A 13161-nucleotide genomic window follows, 5' to 3' on the forward strand; every position below is an offset into this window, starting at 1 on the left:
ATGTCGCACGCCAAAATACTCTTATTAAAGAAATGCTTCTATACAGGTTGAACATTAGCCCTTATAGGAATGCAATTCAAATTTTTGTACACAAAATAAATAAATAATGAAAAAATAGAAAAAAAAAAAGGAGACTTTCATGAATCCGTATAGAACGGAGAATTGACCGGCTTGCTCTGTTCAATGGTCATGTTCCATGTTAGTTTGTCTGTCAGTTACTGAGTTGTGTCCAATTAGGAAAAGCCAGCCTTGGAGCCTATAACTAACTAAGACAATCCTCTAGCGACACCGTTTCATGACTTCCTCTCTGCACACATATATATACCGTACGAACCCACCTTCCTTCGTCTCCGTCCTCGTCTTTGCTCTCTGCACTTCATCCCATTAACAACGTCACAAATTCACAATTCAGCTGGAAAGAAACCTAATAGTGCGATCTTCTTCGATCCGTGCTTACATATTCCACCCTTTCCGATTCATTCCCAAATCCTGTTATTGTATCCTCCACCGGTAACATTTTGCCTTCTCTTTTATTTTACTCTAAATTCTCTCCAAATTTTCTGCTTTCTGTGTTCGATTTGTTTGGTGGAGGTGCTAGAATATAATGTAATATCGACTTTGTTTTCGTCGAATCTTAATTCGTGTATTGATCTTTATTTTTGTGAGAGACAAAAAATATTATCCATATGTATTGACATTGCATGTGCTAGGTTTCTTGAGTTTCCTCATTGTAAGTCACTTTGGCTTATTAATTATGCTTTAGATATGAAATTGATGTATGTTCTGTGAAATCTGTTGATCAAATCATGGGGAATTGGGGATTGTGTTATTGGAAATTGTTAATATATAAAAAAGGCAGTTCAGTGCACAAGCGTCCGGCTTAACGCAAGTCCGGGAAGGGCCGCATGTAATGTAGGTAGCGAAACTTAATGATTGTGTAAGTGCGTTCGTATATATATAATTATACAAAAATGGGATAAAAAGAGGGAAGAGAAGACAGAAGAAGAAAATAGCAAGTTTGCCAACTCTTGAGGTTTCCAATCAACATGTTAAACAAGCAAATATATCCAAAGTTTCACTAGAATTGAAGGGAGAAAACAGTAGTTTGTTTCATTATTACTTGCATCAGGTTAGCTTACCCAGCAGACAGTTAGTATGATTCACCCCGGATTTTTCAATTTTGTTCATCTGGTTTACTTCAACTTGTTTTTAAGGTGTATGCTTTGCAGTGTCCTTGTTGCTATTTATACAATTCTCTTTGGTGAACATCTTGTCTTGTTTGATGAAATTTCATAATAAGTTTAATCATGTTTCCTTCTGGGTTATACTTCACTGGAATGGTTGATCCAACGATTGCATCACAATTATTTTGGCCACATTTTATATTTTCTTGTCTGTGAAGTAACAATGCCCCGTCATAGTGCGTAAAATTGTGTGATCTACACCAAAACTTAACAGTTCTATTGATGATTTTACTAGATTGGCTACATTGGATGCACAGTTCAGTTGATGCAGAATATGTTAGTTTCTCTTTATGCATTTACCTATGATCGCATTTACATGTTAAAATCACCTTGATTGTTTATTTTATTTTTGTCTGAGTTATCATATAAAATATAAGACATCTGTTGTTTTTGGGTGTAGATTTTGAAGAGTAACTGATAAGGTTCAGTTTCATGGAAAGGCTATTCTTTTGCTGGACAATGGTTTATATACTGATGTTTCAGTGATTTATGATTTTCCATTGCAAATCCATTCGTCTTTAATGATGTGGGCTTTTGCATCAAATGCCCTTTCGAACATTAGAGTGAAAAGAATCCCAAGTGTGTCAAGTCATACTTGTGCAGTTTCAGCAGAATGCTCTGATGATGAGTCCTGCTCTAATGCCAGCAGAGACGAAGGACTAGAATGCCCCATATGCTGGGAATCCTTCAACATAGTTGAGAATGTGCCTTATGTCTTATGGTGTGGTCACAGTCTCTGTAAGAACTGTGTACTAGGACTTCAGTGGGCTGTGGTGACGTTTCCTTCTCAACAAATCAAGATTCCGTTCTTCATTTCATGTCCATGGTGCCACCTGTTATCATTCCGTTTGATTTATAATGGAAATCTCAAGTTTCCTTGCAAGAATTACTTCCTTCTTTGGATGGTTGAGAGCATGAATGGTGATAGGCAAAGGCTCGTTTCCACCTGCATGGACAGCCAACCAGTTTGGACTCCAAAGAGCTACATTCTGGAAAACCAAGCTACTAATTCTAACCTCATTAGGGCTTCATTATGTAATTACACTGGAAGGCAGGAACCTAACATTGTTGGTGGTCGGGGCAGACACAGACACCCTTTTTCCCTTAACAAATCTCTGGATTTCTTCATTCACTTCACGTCCAAGTTCCCATTGGTCATCACTTTCCTTCTGATTGCATTTTTCGCAGTTCCGTGCAGTGCCATTATTTTAGTCCTGTACTTGCTTGTCACTATTCTTTTTGCTATCCCATCATTCCTCGTATTGTACTTTGCATGCCCAATGATGCACAAGCTAGTAAGAAATATAACCTCTTGAAATGTAGCCTTGCTTCGACAGACGCCCGCAGCATGTCAAATCTAACTTCTGCAAATTTACTCTACCTTTGGATTGCTTGTTCTTCCTCGTGGTAATTTCTTTGTTATTTCTAAGGTTATATCATGTTATTTTGGTTATTTTTTTGTAGTCAACTTTAGCCAGAATCTTGAGAGGAACTTTATTTTTTGGCAGTTGTAATTTGGAAATTTTGTTTTCTCCTTTTAATTTTGGACAAGGAGTGACTAAATGTTCTACAAACTACAAAGTGCTAGCGCTGAGACTTCAAGAGTTAAATGATCAAGGATATGTGATTGCTTGTACAAATAATGTTTCATGTAGTAGCATAAGTGCAAGTCTGATTTGGAAAAAAACATATATATTTGCACGATTTTTTGTGCGCACCTCTTTCTGCACATCTTTTTTTTATGGTATAATTTTTTTTATCTTTTTTATTTACCAATATATTTTTAATACCAAAAGATGAAGGTGAATAAGAGAGGTTTACCAATTGAATAAGAGAGGTTTACACAAAGGTAATTCATATAATGTTGCTTTGTACCAAAACCTTAAACCAATAATGCAAGTAAATCTTGAAGCAATTCATTAGAGATGAGGCTCAGGTATCTGTTCAAGTTTGCGACTTTTGTTCTTCCAGTTTTGGTGAAAATGAGAACTAAGGATATATACAGAACAGTAAAATAAATGTTACATAACTGGTGATCTCAGAAGCATATCCCTGGAAGCTTTCCTGTCTTTCTGATTTCGTCTGCCTTCTCTTGTGCTTTTAGTTCTTGGTTCCTTCGTGTTTCGTCTACCTTCAGTGCATCGGCTCTTGCTCCATTTGCAACCTCGTCTATATATTTCATGTCAGTGTAAAAGTTCTTGAAAACTGTCAACTTTCTGCTCTCAGGTTTTCTCTGCATTATCGTTAGTCTAAAATTAGGCAACGCACAATAATTTCATAGATTAAACTTTCATCCCTGTAACATGAAGCTTTTACATTTTCTTTTCCCAATTTAGTTTTTTAATTTATGAATTAGCCATCTTTAATAGAGTTGAAAATTATGTTTTTCTCCAATTGATTTATGTTCAACATAACAGATGTTTTCTCACTTCTATAATTAGTATTAGACTAATCGAATTATTTCGAGTTCTGCTTTTCGAATCAATTAAAGTCGAGTTTAAATGGATTAAACTTGATTGTATCCTATTATCCATCAAATTCAAAATTAATATAATCGATCTATATCAATTTTAATCAGAAAATTGAATTATCTGTACCTGTAAACATCACTAAACTTTAAAATAGTGTTTATTTAGCATTCATATGAACTAAAAATATGAACACGGTAGCAAAGTGTCACCTTTCTCTCCCTTCTCAATGTTAATGCTAATAATGCTATCAAATGATTACTACTATCAAATCTACCCCCTATCTGTAAACTTAACTATTCAATAATACAGAAATAACAATGTGTAAACTCCGCTAAAATTAATAAATAATTCGTCAATAAATTGAATTTTAATTAGAAAAATTAAAAATATAAATCTAATATTAAAATAGGGTAGAGCTTTTTAAAACGAGAATTTTGACACTAATTTTAAAAAAATTGACCCAAAATTGGACTAAATAGGCCGAACCAATTAAACCGGGTCCAAACCGGACCCGTGAGCCCAACCGGACCCAATCACTTAAATGAAGAGAAGCTATCTCCTTCCCCATTCAGCAACAAAACACGCTGAACAGCCTTGGGGGAGAGGAGAGCTCCCTAACCCTCACCACCACTTTAATCCACCATAACTCCTTCGTTCGAGCTCCGATCGTCGTACCGTTTGCGGTCACGCATTCAGCGCGTCAAGCTCTATGTTTCTATCGTATCAATTTCACGGGTAAATCACAATCCCATCTCAGATTTTCTACCCCTTTTGATTTTCGAAATTGAGCCCTTGTAATGAGATTTTGTCGAATTTGGTATTCTAGGTTCGATTTAGCTTGCGGAGCTTGTCGGGCTTGAGTTGTTTTGTTCGTGGGGATGGTAAGGATCACCTAACCTTAGCCAATTCTTGATTTTATTATGTGAATTCTGAATTTTGAGGTATACATGTGTAATAGGTGTGAACTATATATATATATATATGCACAGGAATTGAATTGTGGACATTTGGAGGCTTGGTGGAGGATTGGTGCTGAGGTTTTGGTTATTTTTAAAACTTGTGAGGCTATGTGTGTAGCTTGAGTTGCTGCCTTGGACCAAACGTGGTGATCGACCAAGGTATGGTTTAGGTTTTGCGCATTTAATATATAATGTTCTGTAAAAACTTAGGCTATATGACCATAGGATAAGTTGGAATGCAGGTGTGTATTTAATGTTTAGTATCTTAATGATGGATATATTTGATTTGGTGCTTACTGGATAATTGGTGATTTAATGAATTATTGTGGTTTGTTGCTTGTTGGTTGGTTGGTTGATGATGATTGATGGATTTTTGTTAATGAATTGAGGATATAAGCAAATAAATTTTAAAGTTGTGACTTATAGTTTGAATGATGGATTTTGAGGAAATGTATGAGCATTATTGTTGGTATGAGACATAATTGTTATGGTGGTTGATATGTTAATGAAGAAGTGTTGGAAAGTGCAGGTTTGGTGATTATTGACATAGGATTTGTCATGGTTGAAAATGAGGTTTTAAGAGTTTGCAAAACGTTGGTTTTTGGCCGAACTTCGACGAGGCATAACTTGGCTTCTGAACCCTCAATTTGTTTTCAACTTATTTTAAATGAAAATTGGGTTCGTAAAGTTTACGCCGTTCGAAGAACGGAAGAAAAATGATTTAAAACGATTAAGTTATGCACGTTAGAAGTTTTGGTGTGAATTATGTATTATGCAGGTGAATACTACAGGTTTATGCAGCTTTCTGGGTGATCTGGTGTTTTTTTTAAGAACGTACGTCCACGCGTACGCGTGGCATGGAATTTTAAACTGTGCGTGCGCGAGTAGCCCCATGCATACGCGTAATGAACCAGCCTGCATGACCACGCGTACGCATGGTAAGGGAATGCGCGCGCGAGCTGCCTTTTTATACTCCCACGCATATGCGTGTCCCCTGTTTCCTGCAAAAATAGATTTTTGTGTTTTAAACCAGATTTTAGACTTTTAAACCACTATTTTCATCCTTTTAGTCATAAAGTATAATACTAAGTCTAATAGCTAGTTGAAGTTAGGAAAATAAGGTAACTTGGGGATGAAGAAAGGGGGTAAACATGATGAGTTATAAGAAAAAGATGTAGATGTTAAATGAAGTTATGATGCCATGGTTACGATGAATGATTATATAATTATTATGAATATTAAATGGCTTATGAATTAATGATATCTGAGATACGAGTTTTCCTGGGTAACAGAACCGTGGCTTGCCACCACGTGTTCCAGGTTGAAACTCGATACTCGGTTGACCCTACGTCGTAAGGTTGACCGGACACGTATAAATTCCCGGGAATGGATATCCCCTATTGAGTGGTATATAAATGAATGAATGATTGTATAAATGATGAATGAATGAAAAATCTATGCATAGACTCATGGGGATGCGTGACGAGGGATAGTCTAAGATTTTTGGACTTGTCAGGTTGGTTGGATAACCGACAGATGAGCCTCATCAGCCATAGGACATGCATACATCATGTGCATTTGTTTGTTTTGTCTGCTATGCATTACTTTGGATTGTCTAACTGAATATATTTTATGCTACCTGTTATATTTGCTACTTGCACTATCTGTTTCCTACTTGTGCGTAAAATTTTTTGGTTGTTTGTTTCTGCTGAATCATTAGTGATGGAGGAGCGGAAGAAGAGTGGACCGGTTTGGGGTTAATGTTAGGATTAGAGTAGGTAAGTTTAGAACATTTTAGGTCACCTACCCCCTTTTATGGCTTCTGCTTAGAGTTTAAGTTTTATAACTGTATGTTGGAGTTCTAGGATTGCCTCTAACATTTCCAAGACCTTATATATTATATGCGTGGCACCTTTACCATGATGAGAACTCCTGGTTCTCACCCCATACTGTGTTGTTGTTTCAGATGCAGGTCGAGAGGCTCCTCACTAGACGTCTGGATTCTTGAAGCGGAGTAGTCCCTGAGTTCTTTTGGAATTATCAATATATATATATTTAGCTTTCTCTTCAAGAAACTTGATTATTTTGTCCCTCATAGAGGTTACAGAAGAGTTAGGGTCTTATTTCTGTATTTTGGGTATTTTGGGATACTTGTATATGTATGTATATATTTTTCGGCCAGCCTTGGCTTCGCAAGCTGAGTCAGGAGCTAGCTATACTGTACTTTCGGCTCTCTATTCACTCCTTCGCTTATTCATGTCTATGACCTTTAGGTTTCTTAGCACGTAAGTTATTCCGTTTTCCGAGTGTTGCGCTTTAAATTTTGCGATTTTATTTTATCCGTTTTTCAAGACTCCTACTATATTATATTTCTCCACTATTATACGTATGTATTTTTTGATTTGAGGTCCGTAACACCACACTACCTCTGTTCTACGACTTAAGCGTAAAGTTCTGTATAGTAAGGATGGATTATTGCTTTCGTTAATTCCCTTCATTCTCACCCTCAATTTTTGTCCTCCGCTTCTTCACCTTTTTTTTTTTGCTTTTCTACTACGTTTATAATAAAATTGAGTAAAGAATAAATTAATACATATAAACTCTTATATTCTCTTGTTGAGATTTTATATAATCTATTTGAAATAAAGTTGAACATTCCAATTTATTATTGCAAGAAGAGATTTAAATTTAATAACTAGCATCCACTAAAAGGTGGTTACTAGCTATGTTGAGAATTGAGATTCACATGTTCTCCAGGCACAAATTGACGACAACTTTAGAATCAACGTCCAAACTAATCTTCATTAATCCTCTCTGATAATAACCAACAAGTAAAATTATAAACTAACATTAATTTGTTTGGTATCAGAGCAGATATAATGTATCTTTATTTCTTATCTGAAGAATTAATGTAATATTTCATTATTATTCGTAAAAAAGAAAGTGACACTACGAAAATATATGATGCAGAAAGATACACAAGGAAACAATAAATAAATAATGACGCCATGATTAGAGATACGACACTGAAAATGTGCGTAAAGCAATGCCAAAGACATACAAGGCTGCTTTTGCCGACTGCAATCAATTCTGCGCCGATATAACTGCAAAGCATCAGCAGTGTTTGACATACACACTTCAAACTGAGTGAGAAAAGAAGATCAGAAGATGAGGATATCATCAATGGTGGCACTATCAATAATGGCCTTAACTTTGGTTGCAGTGCTTCATGGTTGCATGGCGCAGCTGCCGTCGATATGCAACGTGTTAGTTGGAGATTTGTTGCCGTGCAAGCCGGCCGTGACACTGCCAAATCCTCTGCCGCCTTCGGAAGTGTGCTGCTCGGTGCTGTCAAAGGCGGGCTTGTTGAAATGCCTTTGCTCATTCAAGAATTCTCCATTGTTGCCATCGTTGGGGATTGATCCAGATCTCGCCATGCAGCTCCCTGCAAAGTGTCACCTTCCTCACCCTTTTGAATGTTTATTGTAGTAATCCTATCAAATCATTATTACTACCAAATCTGCTCTCTATCTGTAAATTTAACTATGCAATAATACAGTAATAACAATGGATTATTGCTTTCATTAATTTCCTTTTTCTCTCTCAATCCCCCCGCCCCCTTTCTTCTTTTTTTGATCTTCCTTTTCTTTTCTCTTATTGTTATAAAGGAGCCACTTAAATAAAGATATTTAAAATATTATTTTTAAAAAATATTTTTTAATAATTAAAATTTAATTATATAGTCGATTAAATTATATTATTTTTGTTAAAATTAGATCAAACAAATTAATTTAAAAATAATTTGGTAGAAACTAAATCTTAAACCAATCTAAATTAATATTTTTTTATAAAAAAATAACTACAATAACTCTATTACCAAAAAATGACGGTAATACTTTTATATATATTATAAAAAATAATTAAAATATTCTTTTATATATATAAAAATATTTTAGTCATTTTTTATAATAAAAATATTGTAGTTATTTTTTATAAAAAAAATATTAATTTAGACCTATTCAAAATATAATTTACTGATTTTTTTGCTAAATTAATTTATCTAATCTAATTTTAACAAAAATAACATGATAAAATTAATTATATATATTAAATTTTAATTATTAAAAAATATTTTTAAAAAATGACGTTTTAAACGTTTTTATCTAAATAACTTCTTCTGATAATTTCAGTTTTAGTTAGATTTTAAGATAGTATTATTTAGTGTGTACATTTACTAAAGACGCACACAATAGTATTGTGTCACCAAAGATACAACACGGTAGCACATATTCATTGTTTGTTTGATAAGAAATAAAAGAAATGCTGTAACATATATAATTTTTATTTATTTTTTAAAAACGTCTAGATGAATGTTATTGTAAGCGAATTCTATAATGAATAATCAAAATTTCAATATTTTTTATGGAGATATTTTAAAACTAATTACAAATAAGAAATAACTAAATCAAATTTTAGATTATGAAATTAGTATATATCTCAATAAATATATTTATATAACAAGACTTGTACATTATTTAAGAAAACGTAAGTATAGGGACACTTTCAAAAGACTTGCCTTTTTCTTTCTAAAAAATAAATAACCAACACAATTTTTTTTTTCCAAAGAAAATGAAAACAACAATGCTAGGCAGCAAAAAGAGCATTTATTAATTTCTTATTAATCAAAGAATACAAAAAACAACAAAAAATGGTTATGGAAACCCAAAAAAGTGTCGGCTGTACACTTTCCAAACCATGGTACATATAATGCATTCATCCCAATCTAATCCCACTGAGTTCAGTGTCATTCGCATGCAATGATCTGTAAAGAAATCAATACTCTCAATTAAAAAAGTTTTGTCAAATATAATAAATTTTAATATATATCCCACAAAAATTCTACAGTATCTAATTCATCAAATTATACTCAAGATAACAAAAAAAAAAAAAAAAAAAGAATTAAGTAATAAGAGCATTTACCCTATTAGACAGGGAATGATTTATTGTTGTCATTTACACTTCTTGAGGTACTTTAGAGGGAGGGAAGTTTGGTTTGTAATCCTAAAGGCGGATCTATCTCACCTCTTATACATCCTAATTCATTTATTTATTTATTTATTTGATATTGAATTAAATTGAATCTGACAACAGCTTTTATGGAAATGGATCTTTTTCATTTTTTTTAACATTTGAGAGAATAAAATGTGATCTCTCATCTTTAATTCTATAAGTAAGACAAAAAATAAATAGAAAAAAGAGAACAATAAAGGATGACATTAAATATTGGATACCATCCAATTTTTTTTTCCATTGGAGAGGATCCATTCCTCAGCTTTCATAGATAAAATGCAAGACTTCAATCTTGCAAACAACACAATACTCTCTTACGTCTTTTTTTTTTTTTGGATTAGAGAACTGAAACTAAAATTTTAGTTTTAAAATATAAAATTTTAATCTTTTAGTACCTTCAAAAAGTAAGAACACATAAAACTGAAAATTTTAAGAATAGTGATTAAAATTTTAATAACATTTATTTTCAAAAATACTTTAATTTAACTTTTTAAATTTTAAATTTACTTCTCAATCTCTATTTATCTTAAACCAAATACGATACTACAATATAATTCAGTCTAGTATATTATATACTAAACACAAATAAAATCTTAATTCGGTCTCTCTTTACAACATGATCTTAAAAAAACAACCTCTAAATCTCTCTATACACAAAAAGAGCTACAAAACTCATCTTCTACAATATGTAATAGTGAATTTTAAAAATAATGAATTCTCTCAAAAGAGTATATAGTCACAAATAAAGTACTATAAATAATCCCAAACTATCAATCAAATATTTATCAAAAATATTTTGACACTTATAAAATTTGATTACAATGAAAGTTTATAGCATAAAAAAAAGTTGTGTACTGAACAAAAATCAAGACATTTATTTATAGATCTCCATGCACTCATGAACATTAAGAGTGAGTAGAAAGAGTAAAAGATTCAAAAACATACGTTTTTTGTAGGATCTTGTGTCTACAAGGATGTATAAGATTGATTCTCAAAACTAGAGATCAATCCTCTATTCCTCTAGTTTGAATTTGTGAAAAATATAGCACTACATATAGCACATGAGAATCGATCCTCCATTTTAACATAGTAATCGATTCTCTTTAGGTTTAGATTTAAACAAATTTAAATTTCGAGTTATGGCGTCTTGTGCATGATTGGATTAGGTCTTACTCCCATCATCTATTATAAATAGTTTAAGATTTTCATAATACGACTTATACTCATTCTCAATCATGTATTTTCGAAATCATTGAATAAAAATTATTTTACTTTAATTAAGATTGATTTTAACTTAAGAGATAAATTTAATTTATTTTTAACAAGTAAAAACTAAATTCCTATACCTAAATGTTGTTTGTTGGACTTCTCCTTATCATATAATATTTGTTGTATATTTATTTGTTGCATATTTTTTGCATGCATGATTGATTTTTTGATGGGCTTGTGTTTGTAAAAATTTATTATATGACAATAATTAAATTATTATATTTAAAATTTTATTTTATATTGTAAGAATCTTCAAAAATGCATTTTCATTTATTGTTAGTGCTCTCTTTGATGCTGGCAATAATAAAATTATGGTTAAAAAATAATAAAATATCAATGCATTTTTTACGCATTAAACATAGCCCTCTAAATAGATTCTAAGATTTTACATAAAATAAGTTATCAAACTGCCATTTTTCTTTTTACAAATCTTTTAAGGTTTTTCTCCTTAGCTCTAGTTTTCATTAAATATATAATAAACGATTTGTATTGTTTGTACCATTCTTTTATTTCAGAATCTGTCGTGGCAGTTATTACTCTATGATAGTTTCATCTTTAAGATTTTTATGGTTGTGGTGGGGCGGGTATAAATAGACCTGCCGTGTACCTCATCAGTCATGTTGATGTCTTTTAAAAAACAATGACTCAAACATTAACATCACAATAAAATAGCATATATTTGAATTAATTAAATTAAATAATTCATATAATAAACAAATTATAATTTTTTGGCTTCATAAAACAAAATAAATAATATCTTATAAATATGCTATATAAAAATTATAACAATTTAAAAAATATGAATTAAAATACATAAAATAAAAAAATTAATACAAATTAAAACAAAATCAATTCATTCATTTCAATCGTATCAAATAATTAATATTATTAATTAGTTATAATTATGTGATCAAACAAAAAAAATATTAATAATTTAATATTTATTTCAATCAAATCAAATAAATAATAATTATATAACATTTTTAAAATTATTAGTCAAAATCCGTAAGACGAAAAATTAAAATAAATTAAAACAAAATAATTCACTTATTTCAATCGAATAAGATAATTAATATAGTGAAATAGAATATTAATAATTAATTAATACATTTAAATGAATTAAATAAAATAAATAAAAGATACCTTCCATAAGAGATATTCACCAAGTTTAGAGATACACAATAATGAAATATGTGAAAAGCAATCTAAAAAACAAGGGTGATTTTAGGTGATGCATTGAATTATGCGGCTATATAAGTGCAAATCAGGAAGTAGTGTTTGACATACAGACTTAAAAGTGAGAGAAGAAGAAGAACTGAAAAAGATGGGTTCAAAATCATCATGGTCAATGGTGGCACTAGCAATAATGGCATTAAGTGTGGTTGCAATGCTTGATGGTTGCATGGCGCAATCGTTCTGCAACACGTCACTTGCAGAGTTGTTCAAGTGCAAGCCGGCCGTGACGCCGCCAAATCCTTCGCCGCCGACTCCAGAGTGCTGCGCGGTGGTGGCAAAGGCGGACTTGAAATGCCTTTGCGGATTAAAGAATAGCCCCTTGGTGCCAACTCTGGGGATCGATCTAAATCTCGCCTTTCAGCTCCCTGCAAAATGTAACCTGTCTCTCCCTCCTCAATGTTAATGCTATCTGTAAACACAAACTACTCAATAATCAATAATATAGTAATAACAATCGATTATTACTTTTGTTAACTCCCCTTCTCACCCTCAACTCCCCTTCTCTTTTTTTTTTCTCCATTTTCTTTTATCCTATTGTCAAAATTCCAATTTCTTTAGGCTTTAACAAGAGTATTTACCGGTCGGGTTGATTATATTATTAGTGTTTTGAGAAAAAAAAAAAGACCGTCAAACCCATTAAATGTTAATCGATTTTGATTGGTTGGAATTTAAGATTTTTTGAGTAGATCAGAACTAATCTTAATAAATTAAATTTAGGAGAACACTTTAATAAAGACACTAAAAATATCTTTTTTTTTAAAGATATTTATATGTATCATATTATTATTGGCTATGATGCATGGACACTGACACAGACACGGGACACGACATGACATGGGACACGCCGACACGCGAATTTTAAAATCTTACATGACACGGGGACACGCATATATATAAGATATAAAATATTTT

The 13161-nt window shown here is 32.1% G+C and overlaps 1 protein-coding gene, 1 long non-coding RNA gene and 2 pseudogenes across 3 annotated transcripts; all 4 read left to right on the forward strand.

Moving 5' to 3' along the window:
* The first annotated feature begins 352 nt into the window (after positions 1 to 352).
* LOC107618283 (RING/U-box superfamily protein) lies at positions 353 to 2958 on the forward strand. 2 transcript variants are annotated; one of them, XM_016320301.3, is made up of 3 exons: positions 353 to 510; positions 1480 to 1520; positions 1645 to 2958. In XM_016320301.3, the coding sequence occupies exon 3, from the start codon at positions 1766 to 1768 to the stop codon at positions 2558 to 2560; it is 795 nt and encodes a 264-aa protein (XP_016175787.1). In that variant the 5' UTR covers positions 353 to 510; positions 1480 to 1520; positions 1645 to 1765; the 3' UTR covers positions 2561 to 2958. The 2 variants fall into 2 exon arrangements, with proteins under 2 accessions (XP_016175787.1, XP_016175788.1); XM_016320302.3 differs by lacking the exon at positions 1480 to 1520 and having other exon boundaries at positions 371 to 510.
* A 1340-nt stretch (positions 2959 to 4298) lies between these two features.
* Positions 4299 to 6909, forward strand: LOC107618285 (uncharacterized). Its single transcript, XR_001615181.3, has 4 exons — positions 4299 to 4450; positions 4542 to 4596; positions 4705 to 4833; positions 6641 to 6909. It is a non-coding gene; the product is annotated as an uncharacterized LOC107618285 (long non-coding RNA).
* An 844-nt stretch (positions 6910 to 7753) lies between these two features.
* LOC148546837 (putative lipid-transfer protein DIR1 pseudogene) lies at positions 7754 to 8262 on the forward strand (annotated as a pseudogene).
* Positions 8263 to 12337: 4075 nt separating this feature from the next.
* Positions 12338 to 12652, forward strand: LOC107617184 (putative lipid-transfer protein DIR1 pseudogene; annotated as a pseudogene).
* The last annotated feature ends 509 nt before the right edge of the window (positions 12653 to 13161 follow it).

The sequence above is a fragment of the Arachis ipaensis genome, chromosome B9 (genome assembly GCF_059453495.1).
Source record: "Arachis ipaensis isolate K30076 ecotype BB chromosome B9, ASM5945349v1, whole genome shotgun sequence".
NCBI lineage: Eukaryota > Viridiplantae > Streptophyta > Magnoliopsida > Fabales > Fabaceae > Arachis > Arachis ipaensis.

What these genes read in the sequence shown, in the direction of transcription:
- LOC107618283 (XM_016320301.3), top strand. Translation starts at nt 1,766, where the DNA reads ATGATGTGGGCTTTTGCATCAAATGCCCTTTCGAACATTAGAGTGAAA.